Below are 25513 nucleotides of genomic sequence, written 5' to 3'. Positions count from 1 at the left end.
ATGCAATTTGTTGAGGCTCCAGTTGATATTTGCTGATGTGGTCTTGATTAGAGAGAACCAGTGGTAGTCAGAAGATCTTTGGTGAATGGAAAGACAAGGCCACAGCCTGGCACAAGCTTGGGGGTCCTTAGAAACTTCTAGTTCAGCATCATCTTCACATCAGGATTCCAGAAGAGAGTAAAGGCGGGCGTTCACGGTGCGATTTTTGCTGTTTTTACGAGTTTTCACTCGGGAGAAATCGGTGATGCTCGCATGGTCGCGGCTCGCAGCGTGTGAGAGGAATTACGAGCCGAGCTGAGCATGTTATGAGCAGATTGAGCACCTCCCCGACCTCCCGATAATTTTTAAACATGTTTAAAAAATTCGGGGAGTCGGCCCGATTTTCACCAGCTGTCCCCTATTGCCAAATCATACACAACCACGTCGATGGGGCTATACCTCAGTGGCAGCAACCATACAGCGTGGGGCTATACCTCAGTGGCAGCACACACACACACACACACACACACACCTATCTCAACATTGACGGTCTCTGTGTTTAGCGCGAAAGCTCACGTGATTGCTGCCGGCTCGGGATAAAATTCGTGCAGGACAGTCGTGCCGTGTACCAGCTGCTTTGACGCGATTATCAGTTAAACTGTGCAACTCGCAACGTGTGCAATATCTCCTGAGTGTCCGAACTCGCACCGTGTACGCCCGCCTTAAGAGAGAGTAAGAGGGCTGATCTTGTGATCAGTGATTTTTAAAGTGTGAAGTTGTCACACCCTCTGGAGGTGTGTGAGCCAATAAGAAGATTTCCCTTTGGAGGGAAATTTTACGACCCATTGTGTTCTAGCAGGGCATGAATATGTAATTTCATTGAGTGTTTAAGGAAAGAATCTTCAAGATTCTTATAATACTAATGTTAGCAAAATACACAAAGTTAGCAAAATGTAATGTAAATTAACAAATGGGGGACGAAGATTGGAGTTTATAGAGACCAAACACGCCACACATGGTTTGGTAAACCATAATATGCAAAGTCTGAAACTTTAACCCCAATAGAGTTTACAAGAATACATAGGCCAAACCACATAAAAGGAAAATCATGAGATGGGAAAATTAGATGCATGTTTACATTTCTCAAGTGGTTATATATAGAATATATAGGATTAACAGGGTTTATTTCTCCTTCTCAACAAGAATTAAGTGAGAGTCACAGCTCTCTGGAAATTCCTTTTGGGGTCGTAAAACTCTTATCAGTCTCAATGTGTCCTGTAACAGGACACCTGGTTCTGCCAGTGTGTTAGCTTCATTTGTGATGTTAGTTTTGGTGGAAGTTTCATAGGCCTTTGTTGGGAGAGTGAGTTTGCTGGATTATTCATCAAATATAATGAATAATTTGTGTGTGGCTGATTGGTCCAGATGCTACATGTCTGTTTCGGAGAACCAGAGGGCAAATATTTCAACCAACAGCTCAGGCATTTTAGTGGCACCGAAATGAGGTTTTGCATTTTGATTCCGTCCGGTTACATACCGGTTACTTAGGTACCGGTTCCATATCAGCAGAATAGTAGAACTGACAATGAACTTAAAGAAAAATAGGGTTTAAATACATAGCAAACAAGAGGGGTCTAATTAACTAGACACACCTGAACAGAACTAAATCAATCAGTAACCATTAGGGATGTAACGATATTCAAACCAAACCGAAAATCCATGATACGCCACCCGCGGTACGTATTGCGATACTCTCATGGCGTATCGAACGCACCCCACCCCCTGCTGCCCCGCCCAGCCCGCCCCTAGCCCATTGTTGAGGATGATCTCACTTTATCTTATGTCACAAAACTAATTTTTCTTCCTCAAAAAGCTCTGTGTTTTGTTACTTTCGATAAGAAACAAAGTGTAATTTTCAAATAATGTCCATTTTATCTCGAAATTCAAACAATAAATGCTGTTTTGATGCTCTTTAATGTGATGTGACGATATAGGCGTCTCAGCTTAAGCAGTAGCGTGCACTGAGTGAACCCGATCATCTTTTTCTAATAAACATGAATAAACATCTGAAGGTATGTTGAAAGTTACAGTACAACTGAAACATATTATATCTCGTGTAATCGCTCAATCAGTGTTTCAATGATGGAAATACATCAGTAAATCAGCTTGTTAACAATATCCCACGTAGCATTGCATTTACCTCAGGTAAGTCATTCAGTGTCCACAGCTTGTTAGTCTGCAAGATAAATGAACTTTCGCTGAATGTATGCACTATATTAGACTATATATTCATTATATTTTACTTAACCTGTTAGTGATGTCTTCATTATTTAATGCATGTTTAAAATATCTGTCATGAAAATGACAGCCAATGTGTAAATGATTATATTTAAACAACGAATTGGAGTAAAAACATATAATTACATTTAGAAGTTAATGCAAAAACTGCTGTGCAGTTTACATGTTTGCATACAATTTGTTATTTTATTGTTGATTATTATACTGTTACGGCCAGCTCGTTTCGACCGTACATAAAGGATACAAATACACTGAATGACTTGCAAGTTTTTATTACTCTTCAAAATACAGATAAATTAATATAACAAAGTCTAGGGTTCAAAATCAAAGGGGAAAAATCATAATCCAAATGGGGAAGAGAAAAGGTTGGTATGGGTTGTAAATAAATAAAGGCACGCCAAAAGTGACTTCTCCAGAGGGTGTCAATCCCCTGGACGAAGTGAAGAAGAGTGGTGGAGGCCAAGGTTTTATCCTCTCCACAATCAAGTAGTGAACCGGTGTCAGGTGTGTACAATCTCCCACACTCTCCTGAATCATAACACCACCAGCAGGCGAGGAAAGAAAGCGCAGGGTCGTAACACCTCCCTCCTCAAAAAGATTCGGCAACGAATCTAAAAACCAAAGGAAAGACAGTCAAGCACCTCCCAAAATGGACACAATAAAAAGTTCTAGTGATCCAAAGAAACGTCTTCTACTCCTCTTCATTCTTCAACACCTCTGGGCCCTAGAGATGCAAAGAGAGAGAAGAACAGACAATGCAGAGATCACGGTTTTACGCTCTAGAAAGGGTGTCAGCTATAACATTATCTTTTCCTCTAATGTGTTTGATTTCTAAATGGAAAGGTTGTAAAATGAAACTCCATCGCATAAGTCGTTGATTTCGATTTCTCATCCGATTCAAAAAAACCAAAGGGTTATGGTCCGTATAGATGATAATCGGTGCAGCAATTGACCCTAGATATACCTCGAAATGCTGTACAGCCAACACTAGGGCAAGAGCTAACATGATTGACGCAGTATCAACTTGAGGTAAAGTGAAACAGTCCGGCTTAGTCACAGAGTTAAGTTTTCGATAATCTGTGCAGAATCGATATGAGCCATCAGGTTTATTTACTAAAACGCAAGGGGAACTCCACGAACTGAAACTAGATTCAGCCAGATTATGAGCAAGCAGATAGTTCACCTCTTGTTTCAGCAAATCTCTTTTGAAAGGATTGACTCGATAGGCATTCTGTTTAACTGGACTCGAGGTTCCTACGTCGATATCATGTTCGATGACAGAAGTGCGACCGGGAACGTCAAGAAAAAGAGAGGGAAATGACATCACCAACTCAGTGACATCACTCCTCTCTTTCTCTGTCAAATAAGAAAGATGAGAGGACAGGTTAAAAAGAATCTCAGAGTTTTTAAGTCGCCCGTCGACTTTTTCTCGAGAAAGAAAACTCTCATCCTCATCAGCATTCTCTAAAGAATCCCCACTCGTGCTGCGAAAGAGAGGAGACGATTCTGGAAAAGAGTGACAAGAGTTTACCACATTAACAGTAACAGAACGAACAGGAGCTATATACAATTTCAACAAGTTACTGTGACAGACTTGTACTTTTTTCCTCCGGTCAGGAGTATTCAACAGATAATTATTATCGGAAAGACGTTTAACTACACTGTAGGGGCCTGTAAATTTAGCCTGAAATGGGTTGGCAGGTAGAGGCAGCAAAGCCAATACTTGATCACCCACCTGGAACTCTCTCAGCTTAGCTTTTCTGCCAAAATGTTGTTGCATTTTTATTTGAGATTTACTCAACTTCTTTTTAGCGAGAGCTCGTGCCTCATACAACCTACGCCGGAATCCACTCACATAATCTGAAATATTTTCAGAAGGCTTAGACGTTCGCCACTCCTCCGCTAACACAGCCGTAGGTCCTCGCACTACATGTCCGAACACTAATTCATTTTGGCTAAACCCAAGACTTTCTTGGATTACCTCACGTATCGCTAATAACATCCATGGCAGACCTTCTTCCCAATCCGCATCGAGTTCCACACAATATGACCTCAAAAGGGACTTCAGGGTTTGGTGAAACCTCTCAAGAACTCCTTGACTCTGCGGATGATAGGCACTAGAAATATTGTGGTTTACTCGAAGTTGACGCAGGGCTTTTGAGAACTGTTTTGACATGAAGTTCGAACCCTGATCAGATTGAATAACTTTGGGAATTCCAAAGGTCGACATGAAACTAGTAAGGGCCTTCAAGACAGATTTAGTAGTGATGGACCTTAGCGGATAAGCAGAAGGATAACGAGTAGTCTGGCACATGACGGTTAAAAGATATTGGTGACCAGTCTTAGACCGGGGCAAAGGACCAACACAATCAACTATCAAATGCTCGAAAGGAGTAGAGACGACAGAAATAGGCTGCAACGGAGCAACAGGCACTTTTTGATTTGGCTTACCGGTGATCTGGCATGTATGACAAGATCGAATATGTTTTGCCACATCTCGTTTTACCTTAGGCCAATAGAACTGTCGCAAGACACGATCATACGTTTTACGAACTCCGGTATGACCAGCAAGTCCTTGATGAGCCAAATGCAACACAGAGTCTCTCACTGTGAAAGGAAGCACAATCTGAGTTTTAGGTTCCAGAGAAACATCTTTATGCAGGACCACTGTCCGACAAAGCAGACCATCATCAAGAAAGTACGAAGAAGACAGAGGATCAGAACACTTCTTAGACCCTGCTGCAGAAAATAAAGGTTTAAGAGTGTCATCGCTCTGTTGAGCTCTAATTAAATCCTCTCGAGAGATCTGTAACAAAGAAGTTAGAGAACAGTCATCAACATCAGAGAGATCAACATTGGTTTTCTCAGGAGTGGACAGAACCTCAGATGTATCAGCAGATTCACTTTGCAGCACTGTTGAATCTTTCTGGTCAGAAGACAACGAAGGACAGGACTTCAGGTCTCTTTGCTCAAGACATTTAGACACATCAGATCCTGGCTTACCTGTATTAACAGTGTAAAAGAAAGTGTCATGCAGTGGAACTTCAACTTGGTTTTCAGACAGGGGTTTAGCCATTGATCGCGTAACTGCACAAGCTGGAAACAAATCAGGAAATTCTCTACAATTATCAACATCAGATTTCCTCGGTATAGATGCTGTTATGGGCGGAGCTGCCACATCACTCCGTCCCCAAACATTCCCACCAGCTAAATCATTTCCCAGAATAAATGTAATCCCAGGGACTGGAAGTGCAGAACAAACACCAACTACTACATCCCCAGATACAATGGCAGAGGAAAGATGGATTTGATGCAAAGGCACTTCAACAAACCTCATCTCAAAACCTCGCACCAATACATGAGTTCCAGTAGCGGTTTCAGAAGTCAAAGGCAAAATTCCTTCTAGAAGAAATGACTGCGCGGCTCCTGTATCTCGAAGAAGACGTACTGGCACCGTTTCGTTTGAACCAGGCAATGACACATTTCCCTCAGTGATAAAAGGTGTATAATCAACAGAAGAAGTTATACACTGATCAACAGATTTATCACTAGCACCAGATAAATGACAATCTTACTTATCACGAGTATCAACAGTGAATGGTGAAGTAGAAACTAAAGCAACAGGTTTCGACAATCTCTCTTTCTTCTTGAGAATAAGACAGTCAGATATTTTATGACCAGGCTTTTTACAATAAAAGCAAACCATGTCTCGTGAGAGTACAGGTTTACTAACATGTTCAGCAACTGTCGCCTTAATATTCCTACTTATCACAGGAGACTTCGTCTTAGGTTGAAAGCAAAACTTAGACTTACTCATATCGTTGGTTTTAAGACCGACTGAACTAAAGGACCCACAATGGGTTAACACAAATTCATCAGCCATGATAGCCGCTTCAGAAAGTGTATTCACCTTGTGTTCAGTGAGATGCGTAGCTACAGCATGAGGAACACAATGTTTAAACTCCTCTAAGAGCACTAATTCCCTTAACTGCTCTTTAGTTGTAACTTTCATTGAAGTGCACCAACGATCAAATAAGTTCTCTTTTTCTCTTGCAAATTCAACATGAGTACATTCATCAGCTTTACTCAAACTCCTAAATTTTTGACGAAATGCCTCAGGCACGAGTTCATATGCATGTAACACAGCAGATTTCACCACATCATACTCACCACTCTGTTCCAGTGAGAGTGCAGAATAAACTTCCTGAGCTTTACCTGTGAACACACACTGTAACAACAAAGTCCAAAAGCTTTTCGGCCATTTCATGGATAAAGCAATACGTTCAAAGTGATAGAAATATTTATCCACTTCCTTTTCAGAAAATGGCGGTACTAATCTCATATTTCTATGAACGTCAAACACAGGTTCACCTGCATTCGCACGCTGTTGTGGAACAGGAGGCACATTCGCTTGTGAAACTTCAGCTGTCTTTGCTGCTAATTCTAACTCCAACTTCTTTATCTGAAACACTCTCTCTTCTCGTTCCCGCTCTAACTGAAACGCTCTCTCGTCTCGTTCTCTCTCTAACTCAAGCTCCAGTCTTCGCACAGCTAACTGGTGATCTCTTTCTACCGCTCGCTCTTTCATAGCGCGATCGTCACGTTCAGCACGAATTTTCGCGGCATCTAAACACAATTGCTTCTCTTGCAAAGACAATTCTGGAAATTTTGTCTCACTTTCACTATAAACATCAGCAGGAGTAGACACAAACGATTCACTAGGAGTAATTAACTCAGTGCTTACCTCTATAACTCCTCTATCAACAAGTGATCGCTTCAAAGTAGTCACGATAGTTTCCTTCAGCCTCTTTTCTTGAGAAGTAAGATCGACACTGAAGCGTTCGGCGATTTGCACTAACTGCTCCTTTGTACAACTCTCAAGCAAAACTTCTGACGGACAAGCAAAGAAATCTTCGACCACCGAAGACATTTTGTTCGTATAAGTATACGCAAAATAACAAACGAAACTACTACACGTGAGACGCTGTTTACCCGAAATACAACTCCCATAAGCCACTGCTTCAAAAAAAGAACTACGTCACCATATTACGCAACCTATGCTCATTCACAAAAATTTCCAAAGACTTCCCACAAGTCAAAACACAGTGTTAGCGCGAGAATAAACCGCACTATACACACGAACACAATGATTTACCTTTACTTATTTTTGTTGAATGGATTTACCGTTTACAATATGAGAAAACTCCAGCTCCTAACTCAGAAAACACTAACTAAATCCTACCTGGTCTTCAGAGATGTACCGGGCTCGGGGCGGCATTAAACGCTGAGCTCCGCGACAATCAGTCAGACTGAAGGCCCGGAAGCGTACCCCCTACAGAGAGTGAATCTCCACCCAGGATAACCTCCAAAAACAAGAAAGGCAAAATAACAAAACAAAACAACAAACGTGCTCCGTCGGAAGGATTGTATTCACAATCCAGCTGGAAACACTCTAACTAACCAGAGTTCTCATTTATAAAAGGTAATCATTCACCAAAAACATACACACATACAACCCATACTTACCAACGTTTCCTACCCCGATAGGATCGCGGACGAGACACCCAATTTATGTTACGGCCAGCTCGTTTCGACCGTACATAAAGGATACAAATACACTGAATGACTTGCAAGTTTTTATTACTCTTCAAAATACAGATAAATTAATATAACAAAGTCTAGGGTTCAAAATCAAAGGGGAAAAATCATAATCCAAATGGGGAAGAGAAAAGGTTGGTATGGGTTGTAAATAAATAAAGGCACGCCAAAAGTGACTTCTCCAGAGGGTGTCAATCCCCTGGACGAAGTGAAGAAGAGTGGTGGAGGCCAAGGTTTTATCCTCTCCACAATCAAGTAGTGAACCGGTGTCAGGTGTGTACAATCTCCCACACTCTCCTGAATCATAACACCACCAGCAGGCGAGGAAAGAAAGCGCAGGGTCGTAACAATACCTAAAAATAAACAGCAACTGAATTTAGGCTAATAGTTTGGGCTCTGTTGTTAACCTATAATATTATAGTAATGTGCAAGTAAGGGCTCCCTATATAGTTCCCTATAGAGATTTTTTTTTTTATCCTTAAGAAACTTTTAATTATAACTGAATTAATTTAAAGACAGACACAATTTGTTTAGTAAACCAACTGTTTAAAAAAATAAAAATAAAAATTTAAAAATAAATAAATATATTTATCTGTATGTGTGTGTGTGTTAAGGTACATAAAATTACCGAACCGTACCATACTGTACTGAACCATGACGTCAAAACCGAGGTATGTACCTAACCGTCAGTTTTGTGTACCATTACACCCCTAGTAACCATGGAGACATACAGGCCGGGGACGGAGGAATACTGAACTAATTAACTCACTGACAGCAAAACACTAGACCAGAAATACAAACATGAATGAAAACAAGCTCAAAACGTGACACCGGCTGGATGTACATTATCCCCTTTCTTGTTAGTTAATAAAAAATACAACTGTTCATTGTTAGTTCATATTAGTTCAGGTCCATTAAATATAATATTAACAGAGACAATTTTTGATTTTAATAATATATTAGTAAATGTTGAAATTAACATAAACTAAGATTACTAAATGTTAACTAATAAATTAACTAATGTTAACAAATGAAACCTTATTGTAAAATGTTACCGAACAACAATAAAGAATCAGAACATTTTTCAAACAATATATAGGCTATGGCATGTTTTAGTCCAGATTTAAAATCTAAAAATGTTTAAGTTTGAAAATAAATAGCCTTTATGTACGTCTTTAAGTATTGAGTATTTAAGTATTTGGCGTTGTGATGAACACCATAACAAATACAAAAATCTGAATGTATGTTTGAAACATTTACATAGTGTTCTGAAACCGAAAGTAGCACAGTCTGCTTTGTTTACGTGTTGCTGGGGTAACTGCTGCATTTCTGCTGTTCCATAAGCGCCAACTACAGTACTATCAAAGTGTAAATGTGGATTTTTATTCAGAATCGGCATGTCTCCTTCACTTGTTACGCCATACTTCTAATGCACATTGTTGTTTACATCAGAATGCGCATGTCTCTTTGACGCAGCATACAGGCAGTGTTGTAAATTTTAACCGGTTTATAGAAAAGTATTCTTAAATGCATATTAAAAAAATCTGAATAATTCATAATAAGGAATTATTCATGGTATTTTGAAATGCCTATGATAACATTATCATTTATGTTCACTACAGTACAAGAGCAGAAGTGCTGGCTGTCAGAATTGCAGATACAATGACTTCAAGGCCACTGTAGTAATGATGACATCTCAGTTGATCAAGTGACAGTAAAGACTTTTACTTTTGTTACCAAAGATCTCTATTGAATTTTCTATTCATCAAAAATGTATTATATTTATCATGAAAAAAATTATGATTTTCACTAAAACATTAAGCAGCACAACTGTTTTTAATGTTAATAATTATTAGAAATATTTCTTGAGCACCAAATCAGCATATTTTAATAATTTCTGGAGAATCATGTGACACTGAAGACTTGGAGTAATGGGTGCTGAAAATTCAGTTTTGCCATAACAGGAAAAAAGTACATTTTAAAATATATTAAAATACAAAACATTTTTTTTTTATTTGTGATAATATTTCACAATATTACTGTTTTTACTTTATTTTTGATCAAATAAATGCAGAATTGGTGAGCATAAGAAGCAAAACTCTTACAGACCCCAAACTTTTAAACGATAAATACATTTAAATTTTACTGCAAGTTTTTCTGGGAAAATGTCCAAATACTATGAGTATTTTTTTTGTTCAATTAAATGCTCTCTAGAGTCAAGTCAAGTCATCTTCATTTATATGGCGCTTTTAACAATGTGGATTGTTTCAAAGCAGCTTTACAGAGATAAGCGTATAATTTAAGGTAACAGAGATTGTTTTGGCTTTATAGCGGTTCTTTAATAAAGTTATTTTCCAGCTAAAGTTAGTTTTGATTGATTCGCTTCTGTCGCAACGATCATTTGTTATTAAATTAGGGGCCGCTAAGACGACACCATTCTCTCTACACAGACTTTAAACGCGAACCTGTGATAAACGCTGATGCCGTTCACATGCGCATTAAGAATTGGTTCTATAGTTATGTGCGTTTGAATATATGTGCGCAGGTTTGTAATTCCCTACAAACCAAGCCTAAACAAAGTACTGGTCTTTCCTTATAAATTTTTATACAGAATTTTATTTTGTCACTTTGGGGTAGGTACGCGAAACAAATTTTCCCGACAACGCTTTATCTGGAGTGGTAATGGGATCCTCCATAGGGAGAGACTAGTTGGCACTTCAGCACTTTGTTGTCATCGGGTCCAGGCGAAGGTCCTTCGTCAGATCTGGAAAACCTCGGGATAAACAAAGACACTAAAATTAGCGTAGATGACATTCTTCTTATGATGTAACGAGTACATCAGGATTTATGGGAAGTGTTCCCGGTTCCGGCTGACCTAATCTATGCAGCCTAACATTGAATTATAGAAGTCTATAATGTATTATGTGAATGCTAGGTCAAAGAGATGTGTCTTTAATCTGGCTTTGAACTGACAGAGTGTGTCTGCTTCCCGGACAATGTTAGGAAGACTGTTCCAAAGTTTTGGTGCTAAATAGGAAAAGGATCTACCGCCAGCAGTCGATTTTGCTAGTCATCCAATTTTTTATATCAGCTATGCATTCCGTTAATTTTGTGAATTGGTAAGTTTCGTTAGGTTTTGAAGAAATATACAGCTGAGTATCGTCAGCATAACAGTGGAAGCTAATTCCATGTTTCCTAATGATATCTCCTAAGGGTAGCATGTACAGAGTGAACAGCAACGGTCCTAGTACTGAGCCTTGTGGTACACCATACTGAACTTAAATGCACTGCTTGATGCGATACTGTAGTAGATGGTTGCATAGTTATAATTTTGTCCCTGATATTATCAATCTTATAAGTGAAGAAGTTCATAAAGTCATTACTGCTGTGTTGCTTGGAAACTTCTGGGCTTGAAGCTTTCTTTTTCGTTAGTTTAGCCACTGTTTCAAATAAATACCTAGGATTATGTTTATTTTCTTCTAATAGGGTTGAAAAATAAGCAGATCTAGCAGCTTTTAAGGCAGGGGTGGGCAAACTACGGCCCGCGGGCCACATACACATAGTTAGGCTGTTAAATCCGGCCCGTCGAGTATTTAATTTTTTTTCTTAAGATCGCATTCATTTTGCCTTTTTCTTGCAATACTTTGTGTTTTATATATATATATATATATATATATATATATATATATATATATACAGTGCAATGCATAAGTTAATACACCCATGCTAAAGTTGACTAAAAAGAGGAATAAAAAATCATATTTTGGAAATTGAACTTAATGCCTTAATTTAAAAAATTAGGAAAAATCCAACCTTTTAGGACACCAATTTTCTTTGTGAATGAATAATGTATCGTAAATAAATAAATGTTCTTCCTTAAAATACATGGTGCATAAGTGTGTACACCCCTATGTTAAATTCCCATAGAGGCAGGCAGATTTTTATTTTTAAGTTTTTTTTTTTTTTTTTTTTTTTAGGATACTATGCATCCGGATAAAGTTCCCTTGGCCTTTGGAATTAAAATAGCCCCACATCATCACATAGCATTCACCATACCTAGAGATTGGCATGGGGTACTTTCCATAAGATCATCTCTCAATGCAAATCAAACTAGCTTTTAGGCTAACTGAAATAAAACCATGCCAATCTCTAGGTATGGTGAATGCTATGTGATGATGTGGGGCTATTTTAATTCCAAAGGGCATAAATTAAGGCATTAAGTTCAATTTCCAAAATATGATTTTTTATTCCTCTTTTTAGTCAACTTTAGCATGGGTGTATTAACTTATGCATTGCACTGTATATATATATATATATATATATATATATATATATATATATATATATATATATATATATATATATACATAGCCTTTATATTGCGTTGCATATATTTGACAATCGGAATATCAGATATTTCATGCTATAGCTAACAAATGTAAAAAAGGAAAAATGACATAAAAGCAGATCATCATTCATTCAGCGCTGTTGTGGCTGCGGTGTGCGTAACAAGCAATGACGCGTCACCATGGAAACCAAACAGACAGCGACTTAAGCGCATAGACTTGTTGCCCATTAATGTTTTTTCCTTTTTTGGAAACTCACAGAGAAAAAAATGTTTGGTAACCGCTTGCACACCTGTTTAGTTTTTCCTTTGATTTGTCTGCTATTTAGTTTCTTTGCTCTGGATTTGTGGATGTATCCTGACTGATTCCGTTTACTACGCTCCCCTGTCTGCCATGTAACATTACAGAACCCGGTTTTGTTCATTAAATGTTCTGATCTGACTTTGCTTTTTATGTTTTATTTTATTATACTTAAAATAAATTTGTATATTCGTTTATTTAATTTTTTCCACAAATGTATGACTTTTGTAAGTGCAAATTGATTGCCATATGCAGTTTTAATAAAGTTGAATTAACGTAACCTTCTGTCATTTTTACTCTGTGTAGCCTACACTTGCAGGTGTTTTGTTTCTAATTTACTGTTAGGCCCATTAAATAATAATAAGGATAAACAATATTTAAAAAGTATAGGCTATAATTATCTAACATCTGACTAATTAAAAATTAACCTCAAAACAATAACATGCTAAATATAACAGTTATCTAGCATAAAAAATGTATTCAGAATGTCGTCTCTCAGTTGTTGAATTTCGCGCAGACGTTGCCACAACGTAAATGTGTTTGCTCAGCCCGATGAGAAAGTGCGAATCTCATGAAAGTGCGAATACCACGAATTGTATTTGTAGTGCTTATGATACGCAGTTTTCGCGTGCATATGATACGCACTTTATGGCGTGTAATAGGTACGCACTCCGCACCCCTAATCCTAACCAAGGGGTTTACAGTGTATGTAAATATTATGTATATATTACAGTATATGCACACAAAAAACATTTTTGGCGTATAAATGGCACGAGAAATAAAATTTGTGGTATAGATACGCACTTTCATGAGATTGTGTTTCATAATCTGCTGGGCCGGCCCTCTGTCAAATTTTAAAACCCAGTGTGGCCCTTGAGCCAAAAAGTTTGCCCACCCCTGTTTTAAGGCCTCTCTGTAAGTAATCGAGCTCTCCTTCCATGAAATCCGAAATACCTCTAATTTTGTTTTCTTCCAGTTGCGCTCCATTTTTCTGGCTGCTCTCTTAAGTGCCTGAGTGTGCTCGTTGTACCACGGCGTTGGACTATTTTCTTTAATCTTCAAGCGCAACGGAGCAACTGTGTCTAAAGTGCTGGAAAAGAGAGAGTTAAAAGTTTCTGTTGCTATATCAAGTTCTTCTAAGCTATCTGGGATGCTGAGATGATGAAACTGATTAGGAAGATTATTAATAAAGCAATCTTTAGTGGCAGAAGTGATAGGTCTAACATATTTATAACACGGAGTCGGCTTTGCAGCCTTCGCTAAATGTAATTTACATGAGACTAGATAATGATCTGAGATGTCATCGCTCTGCTGCAGAATTTCAACGGCATCGGCATCAACATCTATTCCATGTGATAATATTAGATCTAGAGTATGATTACGAGAATGAGTAGGTCCTGACACGTGTTGTCTAACTCCAATTACAATGTCTTTAAATGCCAATCCCAATGCATCTTTTTCATTATCTATGTGTATATTAAAATCACCAACAATTAGTACTTTATCTGCAGTCAATATTAATTCTGATAGAAAGTCCGTAAATTCTTTGATAAAGTCTGTATGGTGCCCTGGTGGCCTGTATACAGTAGCCAGCACAAATCTCAAACGTGATTTATCGTTTACACTATATATTTTTACATTAAGCACCAACACTTCAAAAGAAGTATATTTAAAACTAGATTTCTTAGTGGTTTTGAAAATATTACTATAAATTACAGCAACACCTCCCCCTTTGCGTTTCAGACAAGGTTCATGTTTATAACAGTAATCTTGCGGGGTGGACTCATTTAAAGTAATGTAATCGTTTGGTTTTAGCCAGGTTTCTGTCAAACACAGCACATCTAGGTTATTATCTGAAATCATATCATTAACAATGAGTGCTTTTGGAGTAAGCGATCGAATATTCAGCAACCCAAGCTTTAGCATTTGCTCATCTGTATTATATCTGTTTTTTATTTGTTGAACATCAATTAATTTTTTAACCTTAGATGGGTTTGGGCATTTTTTGGATTTCCGAATTCAGGGAACAGACACAGTCTCTATATGATGATATCTAGGTGAAAGAGGCTCTGTGTGATGGGATTTATCTGACCTTGGTGACACGAGGCCGCTAGCAGACAGTCGGTTAAGCCAGTCTGTCTGCTTCCTGACCTGGTGCCCAATTTGTCATTTTTTATCTCTAAGACTATGAGCCAAATTACTAGAGAGAAGAGCAGCACCATCCCAGGAGGGATGAATACCATCTCTTTTCAACAGGTCAGGTCTGCCCCAAAAACTTTTCCAATTGTCTATGAATTCTATATGATTACGCGGACACCACCTCGACAACCAGCCATTGAGTGAACACAATCTACTAACTATTTCATCACTCCTACGAACAGGAAGGGGGCCAGAGCAAATTACAGTGCTTGACATCGTACTTGCGAGTTCACACACCTCTTTAATATTAATTTTGGTGATCTCCGACTGGCGGAGTCGAACATCATTAGTGCCGACGTGAATAATGATCTTAGAGAATTTACGATTAGCATTAGCCAGCACTTTTAAATTTGCTTTGATGTCAGGCGCTCTGGCTCCCGGCAAACATGTGACAAACATGGTGGCTGGTGTCTCTATATTCACGTTCCGTGTAATAGAATCGCCAATAACTAGGGCACAATCAACAGAATTCTCAGTGGGTGTTTCACTGAGCGGGGCAAATCGATTTGTTATGGTAATCGGAACGGAAGAGTGTTTTTTTGATCCGCGACTAGAGCGATCCCTCACTGTCACCCATTTGCCTTGCTGCGCAGGCACTAACTCAGCCGGAACCGCATCATGTAAAGAGTTTACTATGCTAGGCGCATCCAAAATAGTATCTGAAGCTCTAGCACTCTTACTATCCTCAATTAAAGTTTGGATGCATGTCTCTAGTTCTGAAATCTTCTCCGTCAGCCTAACTGTCTCCTTGCATTTATCACATATAAATCCTATATTGCCGACAGAGAAGGCTATGTTAAACATGTGACATGAAGTGCAGGTGACAATAACAGGACAAGACATTACTCACCGTGTTTGTTGACTGATTCTTACTCACCTGGGCTTTTTATGAACTCAGAGGCGCGGGCGCGCGAGAAAAAAAAAATAAAAAAAATAACAGCACGCGGGTGGCGCGTTAACAGGCTAGCGAATTACTAGCGTGTTGTGCTAGTAATAACGGAAGCTAGCGATGTCAGGTTAATCTGAGATGTTGGGTAAGCTGTATTTAGTAGTATAAACAACTAGAAATGATAGTAAATGATGGTTCAAAACAGAAAGAAATACAAGGCTAAGATGGAGCTTACAGCACCGAAGCAAACAAACTCACAGCAGGCAGCGAGGCAGAGTGAGAATGTGCACATGACTTGTATTAACAAGCTGGAAATCATGGTTTGTGTCTGTGACAAAACTAAAGGCTATTTGCAATCTCAAGAGGCAAGCTCTTCGACATGCCCCAACCAAACTTCCTGCTTCAGTCAGAAATGCATCAATACAGGAATACAAAACTGCAAACATAAAGCAGTTTCATGAGGCAGAGAAGAGCAGCATCTTATAATGAGTCATTCTGATCTGAAAATAACCGTCCTGCACTTTAACACGGTGTTATCAGCCCTGAAGAAAGAAACGAAGGCAAACGCACATGAATCCCTGTGTGTGAAATATTTCTTCTTCTCTCATTTACACTTCATGGTCATGTGCTTTCTTTTTTAAAATTTAGAAAACACAGATGGATTGAACCCTGTTCAGTCTGGTCAGCATTACCAAAAGCAAAATAAACAAATGTAAATCAACCTATCAATTCACAGGAAGTGGAGAGAGAAATTGACCCACCTGCCAATGTGTACCACTGGATACTACATGGAATCTAAATGCAGTGAAAATAATCCACAATCTAACTTGTGATGCAGTCTGGAATTAAACCACACCATATTCGTTTGTCTGGCCAGAGGATAACTGGCACCCCGACTGAGCCTGGTTTCTCCCGAGGATGGAGTTTGGGTCACCTTTTGGCTTGCTTAGTTAGGCACACTTAATATTCTATATTCAATATTCAATACACTGTACTGGATAAGATCTGAACTGAGCTGGACGATGACATCACTGTTTTCTCCACAGCTGCTTTATAGATGAACTGAACTCATTCCATAATTGATGAACTTTACACAGTTATTGAACCAACCTGAGTCAACATTGAAGAGATTTTAACTGAAAAATAACTGTTTACTATTGTCTCTTTAGAGTTGTTTGCATCAATGATCATTATTTTCTTGTTTATCACTGTAAAGCTGCTTTGAAACAATCTGTAATGTATAAAGGTCTATATAAATTAAGGTGACTTGACTTGAAAATTAAATTTTTATGGCAATTTAGTACTTCATATGTAAATACATGCAACATGTATTGTAGTGAACGTGTATTAATTCAACTCTCTATCTTTCATTCTCTCTCAGCCCATGAAGCCACTTAAAGCTACAGCTACTACATCAAAGCCAGTGCTGACAATGGAGCAGATTGACACTATTTTCTTCATGATCCAAGACATCTTTGAGGTTCATAAGGAGTTTTATGATGCTCTTTTCCCCAACATTCAGCAGTGGGATGAGAAGGTCACTGTTGGACATCTCTTCCAGAAACTGGTGAGTCCACTTGCCAAACACACCGTTCAAAGGCCCTAGATGTTATTTCTAAATCGTACAATGACCCATGTAGTCTACACTACCATTCAAAAGTAGCAAGGATGCCTTAAATTGATCAAGTGTGACAATAAAGGCATTTGTAATTTTAGAAAAGATTTCTGTTTCTATTTGTCATTTTAACGTTTTATTCTCAAAGAATCCTGAAAAAAATTATCAAGGTTTCCACAAAAATATTAAGCAGCAGAACTATTTTCAACATTGATAATAATAATAAATGTTTCTTAAGCAGCATATTAGAATGATTTCTGAAGGATCATGTGACATTGAAGACTGGAGTAATGGATACTGAAAATTCAGCTTTGCCATCATAGGAATAAATTACATATTGTCATGTCATTTTGCCTTCGTCGCTTTGTGGTGGTTGGCTGCATGGATGAGAAAGAAATGACCTGAATGGCATGAAACAGGCCAGCTCCTGACAGACCAGTCCATGCTGTGATATTGTCCAACCAGCAAATTCTTGGTCTTCCACGACTTCTAAAACCTTCCACTAACCCTATCATGATGCTACATGGTATTGCCTAGCTGTCTCATTACATGACCAAAATAGTGTAACTTGCGGGATTTAATGTGATTCAGTAGTTCAATCATGTTTCTAGCCAATTTGTATACCTGCTCAGTTGTGTATCAGTTTTGTCCATTGAAATGGAATTCGTAACAACTTTCTAATGCACTTGTTTTCAAAAGCCTGGATGCACCTTTCTTCCTCCTCCTAATTAGGGCCCGAGCACCGATGGTGAGAGGACCCTATTGTTTCAGCTCCGTTTATTATTATTATTCTCCAAAGTGAATCGCTTTTTAGAGGGCCTAAACATGCTCGAAAACTCATGAAACTTTGCACACGCTTCAGAATTGGTGAAAATTTACGTGTGATGTGGGTTTCAGAATTGGGTGGGGCAAAATGGCTTAATTGCCCCCCCCTAAATTATTGCCCCGGCTCTAGGTTTCACGTACAGGTATGAAACACAACAGGAAGTCAGCTATTTTGAACTTCCTCTCAGATTTTGTGCAGTTTTTGCCATTTCCAGACGTTGTACTTTAACAAACTCCTCCTACAGTTTTGATCTGATCCTCTTCAAATTTGGTGAGTGTAATCTTAATGCCTTTGAGACGTTAAATTGCGAAGATCTTGATTTTTCGTTGAATGGCGTGCCTGACAAATGTAGATGTGCACACCCAATTTCAGCCTTTGGGTGATATATGCATCATCAGATAAGTTCTATATTAAAGTTGCTTGCAGTTCCGATGTTGCTAGGCAACCACAGACAGCCTGCAGTAACTCAGCTATACACAAATCCGCCGCGAACTCTATGGGCGCCGCCATCTTGCCTGCCGCCATTACTGCGTGCCTGCGAAGTGTAAGGGTGTGACACTTGCCGGTGTCCTCTAATGACATTTCAATGAAAGCGGATCCTGGGGCTTAAATATTGTGATTGTCAAAACATTTTAGTTACTAAACTGAATTTTATTAGGTTTAGTGACAACATGTTGCAATGTTTATATTATATGGTACAATTTTTTTTATTATTGCTTGAAACAATTTCAGGATTTCAATTCAGTTCAATTCTTGTGATTTGTTTTAATATTGACTAATTTGGATAAATATTAGGTACACAAGATAGGCGTTATTCTTTCTCAAGAAAAAAAAATCTCACCTAATGCTGTAAACATACAGAGAGCCTTATCAGCTGGCAGTATTATTTAAGGTTAAAAATAACTCAAATTAAATATAATGCGTTTTTATTATTATAATAACAACTTTATTTAATGATATAAGAAAACATATAATAAATATGTAATATAGTACACATATTTAGCAAAATACTCTCTATAGCTCTTTTTTTCTTTCCTGAGGTAAATTTTAGGCTATGTGACATAATTGTTCTCCAGCTGTTTTATTGACCCTTTCCGCGGTTAAAAAAAACACTGATTGATCGATATTATGTATGATGAATATACATTTCGGTAGGTTATGCTACTGTTTCTTTTAACATTGTTCATTCGTGTTTATTTACTATTAAGTTATGATCGGTTCACGTGCCATAGGGATCTGTCACGTCACATTTACAAACGCCAAAATATTTATTGTTTGAATTTCATAATAAAATTGACAGAATCTGAGAGCTGAGCTTTTTTTTTATATCATAACTAACCTGCTCTGTCTAGTCTGTCGGTCTCCGTGTCCTCTTTGCTTCTCGATTTTTATGTGCGTGAGAAAATGGATGTGTGGCGTGAGAGCGTGTGAAAAGTGTCAATTGCGTGTGTCTCACGGTGAAAGCGTGAGAGTTGGCAGCTTACAGGTATTCAACATTATTTTATTAATCATCTGGCATGCGAGCTTCAGAACCTAAAGTACAGGGCATTGATTGAAGGTCAGAATTACATGAGCTCCGGATGGATTGGCCAGATACTGCATACCTTCGCAGATGAGCTCACATTAAAAGGTGTCGTGCGGTTTTCACAGGCAGTGAACTCGTACCATAATGTGTCAGTAACAATATAGAGAGAAAACTGCAAAGTTCTCGAAGTAGTGTGTGACTGCATGGCCGGCCGAGGGAAGTGTTGTAGCCATACAGCAGGGCGACTGTACAAAATTAAAGATGAATAGATAAAAATAACATTTCGTACAGCTACATCTGCTACAGCCGCCTACGGGACCAACGCTACTTCCTTAGCAGCAAGGCACGCAGTAATGGCGGCGCTGCTTTACTTCCGTGTTTCGCCGGATTTGTCTATACAATGTCCAATCTGCCCCAAACTTCACATGTTTGATAAGAGTCCTGTCCTGAACACATGACCATGCTCATATTTGGTTATAGCAATAGTGCCACCTGCTGGTGGCAGGAAGTGTGGCAAATACAAATTACCTTGACATAGTCCACCTATATTTACATACTGCCCACCGTGCTCTGTTTTCCTAAAGGTGCCGGGTGGCGGTGGCACGGGTGCGAGGGCCCTTTTCATCGCTTCTTGCAGCTTTAATTTAGATTGTATTTGATCCAAAATTACTCGAACAGAACCTTGCTACTATGTGAAACCAGTGCAATAGTTCGATAATTGCCGCACTGAGTCAAATCACCTTTTTTAGGTAGCGGAATGAAACTGATTGTGCATTCTTGTCCATTTTTCTGGCCAAATCCCATGGTCCCACACCTCTGTACAGATCTGTTGCAATCGATAAAGTGTCACATCTTCTCCAGACTTTAAAAGCACTGCTTCTACTTCATCTGGACCCGTTGCTTTCTGGTTAGATAATCGCAGCAGGGCAAGACGGATCTTGACCTTCAAAGGAGGTGGCTCTCTTTCTTGAACATTAGTTTTTAAATTTTCCTCTTTATCATTGTACAATCCCTCACAATATTCTTTCCATTGCTGACACACCTTCTCTGGTTCAGTTTGTTTGATGCCATTGACATCTTTGATGGCTACAGTGCGAGGCTGAAAAATCCTGGTAAGTTTTTTCACTGTTTGGAAAACTGATCTGCTGTTGTCCCTCATTGAATTCTCCTCCAGTTCACTGCACAATGTTTCCAATTCTGCCTGTTTATCCTTTCTTGTTTCCACAATTCATCTGGTGTATGCTATTCGGCAAGTTTTTGTAGTGCATCAAATCTGTTTTTTACTTCAAGTTGATATTGCTGCTTGAACTCCTCGTTGTTGAGTTTCTTCCGATCAAGTAGTAGTGGTTTTCTACCTGTTTTCTTTCGAAACCTTAAACTCTGGTTATGGTCAGAGTCACAGTCTGCACTAAGATATGTACGTGCATTGTTAACTGACTGTTTCCACTGTTCACTGATCAAAATGTAGTCAATCTGGGCTCTGGTGACCCTATCCGGGCTTCTTCATGTGTATCTGTGTCTATTATGTAGACAGAACAGGGTGTTGGTGATCACCAGATGGTGCTCTGCACTGAAGTTTACCAATACCTGACCCCGTTCATTTCTGTCGCCATGCCCATACTTTCCTAGAACCTTTTCTTCTGCATTTTCTCCAACTCTGGCATTGAAGTCACCTGTAATTGCCAATATATTCTGTTTGGGAGTCTCTACAAGTAATTGCTCTATCTCATTATAAAACTGTTCATCGTCCTCATCAGGTTTGTCAGCTGTTGCTACTGTATCACTGTTACATTTCTTGGTTTTGAGGCAAATGTAGCAGAGATTAATCTGCTACTCACTGGGTTATAAGATGTCAAACACGGGGTAGTGGAATTATAGACCCATATGGCAACTCCATGATGCTCTCGTTTGTCTGCACCTGCAAACACCACTGTATGTCCATCTACCATTGTCAAGTGTCCAGAACCTTACCCATTTAGTTTCTGACAAACCACAGATACTGGTGCCCAGTCCAAGCTCTTTTGCTGGGTATTGCTAGTTTGCCAAGCTTGTTGAGACCTCTCACATTCCATAGCCCAATTTTGATACGCTGTCTGCCATTCAATTGGTGTTTGATGTCATCTGGAATTGTTGTTGGTGAGCCAGTAGCACACTATAAATTACATATTAAATGATATTAAAATAGAAAACAGTAATTTTTCTTTTTAATTGAGTAATTTGTTATCATATTTTACAATATTACTGTTTTTACTGTATTTTAATATAAAAAAGGCTGTGAAGAGCAAAAAAACCTATGCCAAAAAACTTATAAAAGCTTACCTACCCAAAACTTTTACTTGATCGCTGGGTTTTTTCTTTATACCCTCCTTGAGAATGTACAGCATTATGTATTGTGATCCATCTTTATATGGGTATATACTGTATGTGGGCTTATATCAAGAAGACAAAATACATCTTGCAGTACTTTGCTAGACTATATAAATACATCTGATAAGAATCATCTTCCTCTGAGACTGAGACAGAGGAGCATCTGTTGAACTTGAGACTGAAATAAACAGTTTAGCAGAGAGGAGATTCCGAGAGGTACTGGCAGAAGAAAATAACAGCTATATTCAGACTTGTGTGCGAAACCAAAAAAAAAAAAAAAAACAGATGTTTCACATGTCTGTTATGGCCATAAATCCTATCAAGGTAGATGGCTGACTAGGTGTGTGTGGAGGATGTGTGTACTGTGTGTCTCATTAACGAACTCAAGATGGGGAGCAGCTCTGTGAGTTCAGACTGCTTCGTTTCTAGGTGTTCTGGTGCAACAAACGTTTAATTGTAATTAAACTTTGTATTCAGTTTAATTTTGTTTATGGATGTTATGCAAATTTATTGTGTGCTTTTGTGAATCTAGGGGCATTTTCTGTGCTGCGTTTAGTGCGTTATGGGAAAATCTAGATTTAAAATACACTACAGTTTAAAACTTTGAAGTATGGATGAATTTCTTTTTTTTAAATGTTTTTGAAAGAAGTGTCTTATGCTTCATTCATCATTCATTTTGATCATTTATTTGATCAAAAATACAGTAAAACAATAAAATTTGCAAAATAGTATTACAATTTATATTTGTTGTCTTTTTTGATGTTAAAATGTAATTGATTCCTGTGATGACAAAGCTGAATTTTCAGCAGCCTTTACTAACATTTCAACATGTTTCTGTCTATGTGTATGTATATGTATATATGTATATATGTGTATATATATACACACACATATATATATATATAGTAGAGATATATATATGTAGAGATGTGACGGTGATAATATTCTCTCACCGGTTAATCGACTTGGGACAACACCGGTATTACCGGTTTCATCGTGGGGGTGGGGGGTGTTAGAGTGATGTAATTTTTTTTTTACATGGCGTCAATTCATCATTCGTATTGCGTTTGATTGACATACGATCTGACCAATCAAATTCCACCATTTTTGTGCGACAAAGCAGTCAGAAGAGTTATTGATTAACTTCGGTTGATTTGAACTTGGCTTTAACTGAGGCAATCTGTCACAACACATTAAAGAGCCAAAAAACGGTAGGCCTATTTTATTTTTGTTTGACTGACCAAATTTGAAAGTTGAGACTTTGTTTCATATTAAATATTACCTGCTCGGTCCGGTCTTTCAGCACGTTGTCAGTGTCCTCTATTTTTCGCTGCTTGAGATCATGTTGAGAACAATAACACCCTATTTGAGGGTATAGGGCACGATTTCGGATTCAACCACAGTGTTTGAAGAGTGGGTTTGTTATTATTCATGAAAAACGCAAAAGACGCGATCTCTTCCTCTACCTTTGTTCTTTGATTAACATTAATGACACTCCATCTGACACGCGTCCCATTTTCTCACATATCTCTACATTCATTTATTATGATATTATTTAAATCATTTGCTCTTATGAGGACACTCGACAAAATGGACATTTTGGCATAATTTGTGTGTGTGTTACGTTTTGTTCAAGGCCGAAAAGAGAACTCGATACTGACGCGCGTCTTTTCCGTGTGTGAGTGCGCGTGTGTGTAATAGGCAGGACTTACAGCAGGTCTCTTGTTTTGCCGCGCTTGAATGGTTGAGCGTGATCATACAACGCTAGTCAACAGGTGACAGAAAATACGGACACTGCATAATTGCTTTAAAAAAACATTTTTTGTGGTGCTGCAAGTGATGAAACCGGTGTTGCGACTGAACACCGTGTAACACCGGTAACACCGACTATCGTGCCAAGCCTAATATATATATATATATATATAGACAGAAACATGTTGAACTGTGAACTGAAACAATGTGAACTATAGACAGGTAGGCAACCTTTCAATGCTAAATTTATATACATGTACGACATTTGGCTTCATGTTTTTACTCCAATCTCATTTCATAACGTACATTTTAGACTGGCACCAGTTTGACTAGTTGCTACAATGTAAAGTTTATACAACAATAACATGCTTACTACTATGATGAGTGGAAATGTCTTACCTTAAAAATCTTTCTCATCTTCAAATCGTATTCTTCTGAGGTAAATCCAAGGTAAACAGCACAGCACAGACACAACGTGTCTTCCAAACTCAATGAAAAGCAGAGGAGTACTGAAGTCTCTGATTCTTTGTTTTTGAGGTGATGGGGCATTTACAGATTCGTATTCCTTCACGTGGACGAAATGCGTGTCAATTGCTCTTGCGCGCGTGGGTGTGGTCACATTAGAGTTAATGAGGACGAGCTTGAGAAACTGTACCTCTCGTTGCTTTCATACGGATTACTTAAACATGAATGATGTAAAACACTTATATGTAAGATCAAAATCAACAGAGTATTTTGAGTCTCTTTTGCACTGATAAGAAAAAAAGCGAGCTGGTCATGCCGGCGCGACCGCCGACCCCAGAGGTTTAAATCTGATTCTGAATCATTGTATTGATTTCCTTTACAACGGTCAATCACTGTTTGCAGATACCATTCAAATAAAATAAAATGGAAATAAAAACAAAATTCTCTTTGACTTCTCTCATAATTGCCATGAGTTTACCTGCACGTAGCAATAAAGACGCTAGGGCACTTTTTGGCCAACAGTCTTGGACATGCAACATTTATGAGAACAGGTTGGAAAAAGTAGCCTCTTAATTGTCTCCTATAGGGCTCTGCCGGAGCGTTGATCGGTCGCACAGCAGACGGGAAGCGCCGGTCTGCGCCTCGGACATCTCACAGACAGGCTTATGGCACACCGGTCGTGTCACTCTGTGCTCGCATTCTCAAGTTCAATGTGGCTGTCCAAAATGGTGAATCTAATAATACAGGTTCACTTCAAGAATGAACAAAGTGCTGTCAATAAGTTGACTGCGCAAAAAACTGCGCAAACGGAGATAAAAAAAGTGTGACCTATATTGTTTCTCTAGGCCTATATGAATCATATTATTCAAGCCACAAAAACAGACCTGTTACTGAAAAATGCATAATACACAATCTCCTGTGGTGATGTCGGTAGGCTACGTTCTTGTGTTCGAATTTTAAAGATGTGGCGCTGCACTGAGTTTGTCTCAGTGTGCGACCCTCTTTATGCGTTGTTTTGCTAATATTTGAGGCTCCTTTTAAGGCGGGTGTACACGGTGCGATTTGTGCTGTTTTTACGAGCTCGCAGATGATTTTTTTCACTCGGGAGAAATCGAGTGGAATCGGTGATGCTCGCATGGTCGCGGCTCGCAGCGTGTGAGAGGAATTACGAGCCGAGGCGAGCACGTTATGAGCACCTCCCCGACCTTACATGTTTAAAAAATTCGGGGAGTCGGCCCAATTTTCACCAGCTGTCCCCTATTGCCAAATCATACACAACCACGTCGATGGGGCTATACCTCAGTGGCAGCAACCATACAGCGTGCGCATACACTGTCTCTCTCTCTCTCTCTCA

The 25513-nt window shown here is 38.7% G+C and overlaps 1 protein-coding gene across 3 annotated transcripts in view; it reads left to right on the top strand.

The window, feature by feature from the left end:
* abr (ABR activator of RhoGEF and GTPase) overlaps nt 1–25513 on the top strand; it is a 296797-nt gene that overhangs the window by 155429 nt on the left and 115855 nt on the right. For all 3 annotated transcript variants that reach the window (XM_084113285.1, XM_084113286.1, XM_084113287.1), the window contains one exon: nt 16991–17176. In XM_084113285.1, coding sequence (XP_083969411.1) covers nt 16991–17176 — 186 coding nt within the window. The remainder of the gene's footprint in view (nt 1–16990; nt 17177–25513) is intronic.

The sequence above is a fragment of the Abramis brama genome (assembly GCF_963993115.1).
Source record: "Abramis brama genome assembly, chromosome: 5".
Taxonomy (NCBI): Eukaryota; Metazoa; Chordata; class Actinopteri; order Cypriniformes; family Leuciscidae; genus Abramis; species Abramis brama.
Note: the sequence above shows the minus strand (reverse complement) of the source record. Positions and strands in the feature narration are given on the sequence as shown.